Source organism: Orycteropus afer, unplaced genomic scaffold (assembly GCF_000298275.1).
Source record: "Orycteropus afer afer isolate SDZICR_OR568_19922 unplaced genomic scaffold, OryAfe1.0 scaffold00539, whole genome shotgun sequence".
Classification (NCBI taxonomy): domain Eukaryota; kingdom Metazoa; phylum Chordata; class Mammalia; order Tubulidentata; family Orycteropodidae; genus Orycteropus; species Orycteropus afer.
The window spans coordinates 1,157,675-1,158,452 of record NW_006922126.1 but is presented as its reverse complement, the minus strand read 5'-3'; the positions used below and the strand labels follow the sequence as shown (position 1 = coordinate 1,158,452).

The window sequence follows — 778 nt, the reverse complement described above, 5'->3', positions numbered from 1 at the left end:
GAGACCCTGGCGGAGCGCGGGCACATCCAGGGTGTCCTCAGAGTACCTCGCCCCAACGTGCCACCTGGCATTCTCCTGGTTTGCGCGCTGCCTGAGGGCTCTCGGCCAGGGAGTGTCGGGGTGGGTGGGGCCGGCGTGTGACCCTCCCTCTCTGCTCACAGGTGATGGGGACCCCGAGGCCCGCTGCCTCGTGGGCTGTCCTCCTGGCCACGCTAGGCTCCGCAGCCGGCCTGCCTCTTGGGGGAGATCCCGGCTGCACTGCCCGGCAGCTGGCTAGATACAGCCTCACCTTCACGGGGAAGTGGAGCCAGGTGGCTTTCCCCAAGCAGTACCCCCTGTTTCGGCCCCCCGCTCAGTGGTCTTCCCTACTGGGTAAGTGAGCGCTCTCCTAGGGCCCGGGTCATCAGCTGGAGGGTCGGCAGGGGGCGCAGCCCTCACCCAGAGGGTGTGTGGGGTGCGATGCAGCCGCCCGCCCGGACAGGGGGCGGACACGGGCGTGGCTGGGCCTCCACCCTCCTCCGCGGGCTGCTCACCGCGCTGCGTCTTCCCAGGGGCCACGCACAGCTCCGACTACAGCATGTGGAAGAAGAACGAGTACGTGAGTAACGGGCTGCGCGCCTTTGCCGAGAGCGGCGAGGCCTGGGCCCTGATGAAGGAGATCGAGGCCGCCGGCGAGAAGATCCAGAGCGTGCACAGCGTCTTCTCGGCGCCCGCCGTCCCCACCGGCATCGGGCAGACCTCGGCCGAGCTCGAGGCGCACGCCCGGCACTCGCTGGTG

General features: G+C 69.8%; 1 protein-coding gene across 1 annotated transcript in view; it reads left to right on the top strand.

Moving 5' to 3' along the window:
* The first annotated feature begins 164 nt into the window (after positions 1-164).
* Positions 165-778, top strand: part of SPON2 (spondin 2) — a 6,771-nt gene continuing 6,157 nt past the window's right edge. Inside the window, exons 1-2 of the mRNA XM_007955779.1 lie at positions 165-372; positions 552-775. Of these exons, the coding sequence (XP_007953970.1) occupies positions 165-372; positions 552-775 (432 nt within the window). The remainder of the gene's footprint in view (positions 373-551; positions 776-778) is intronic.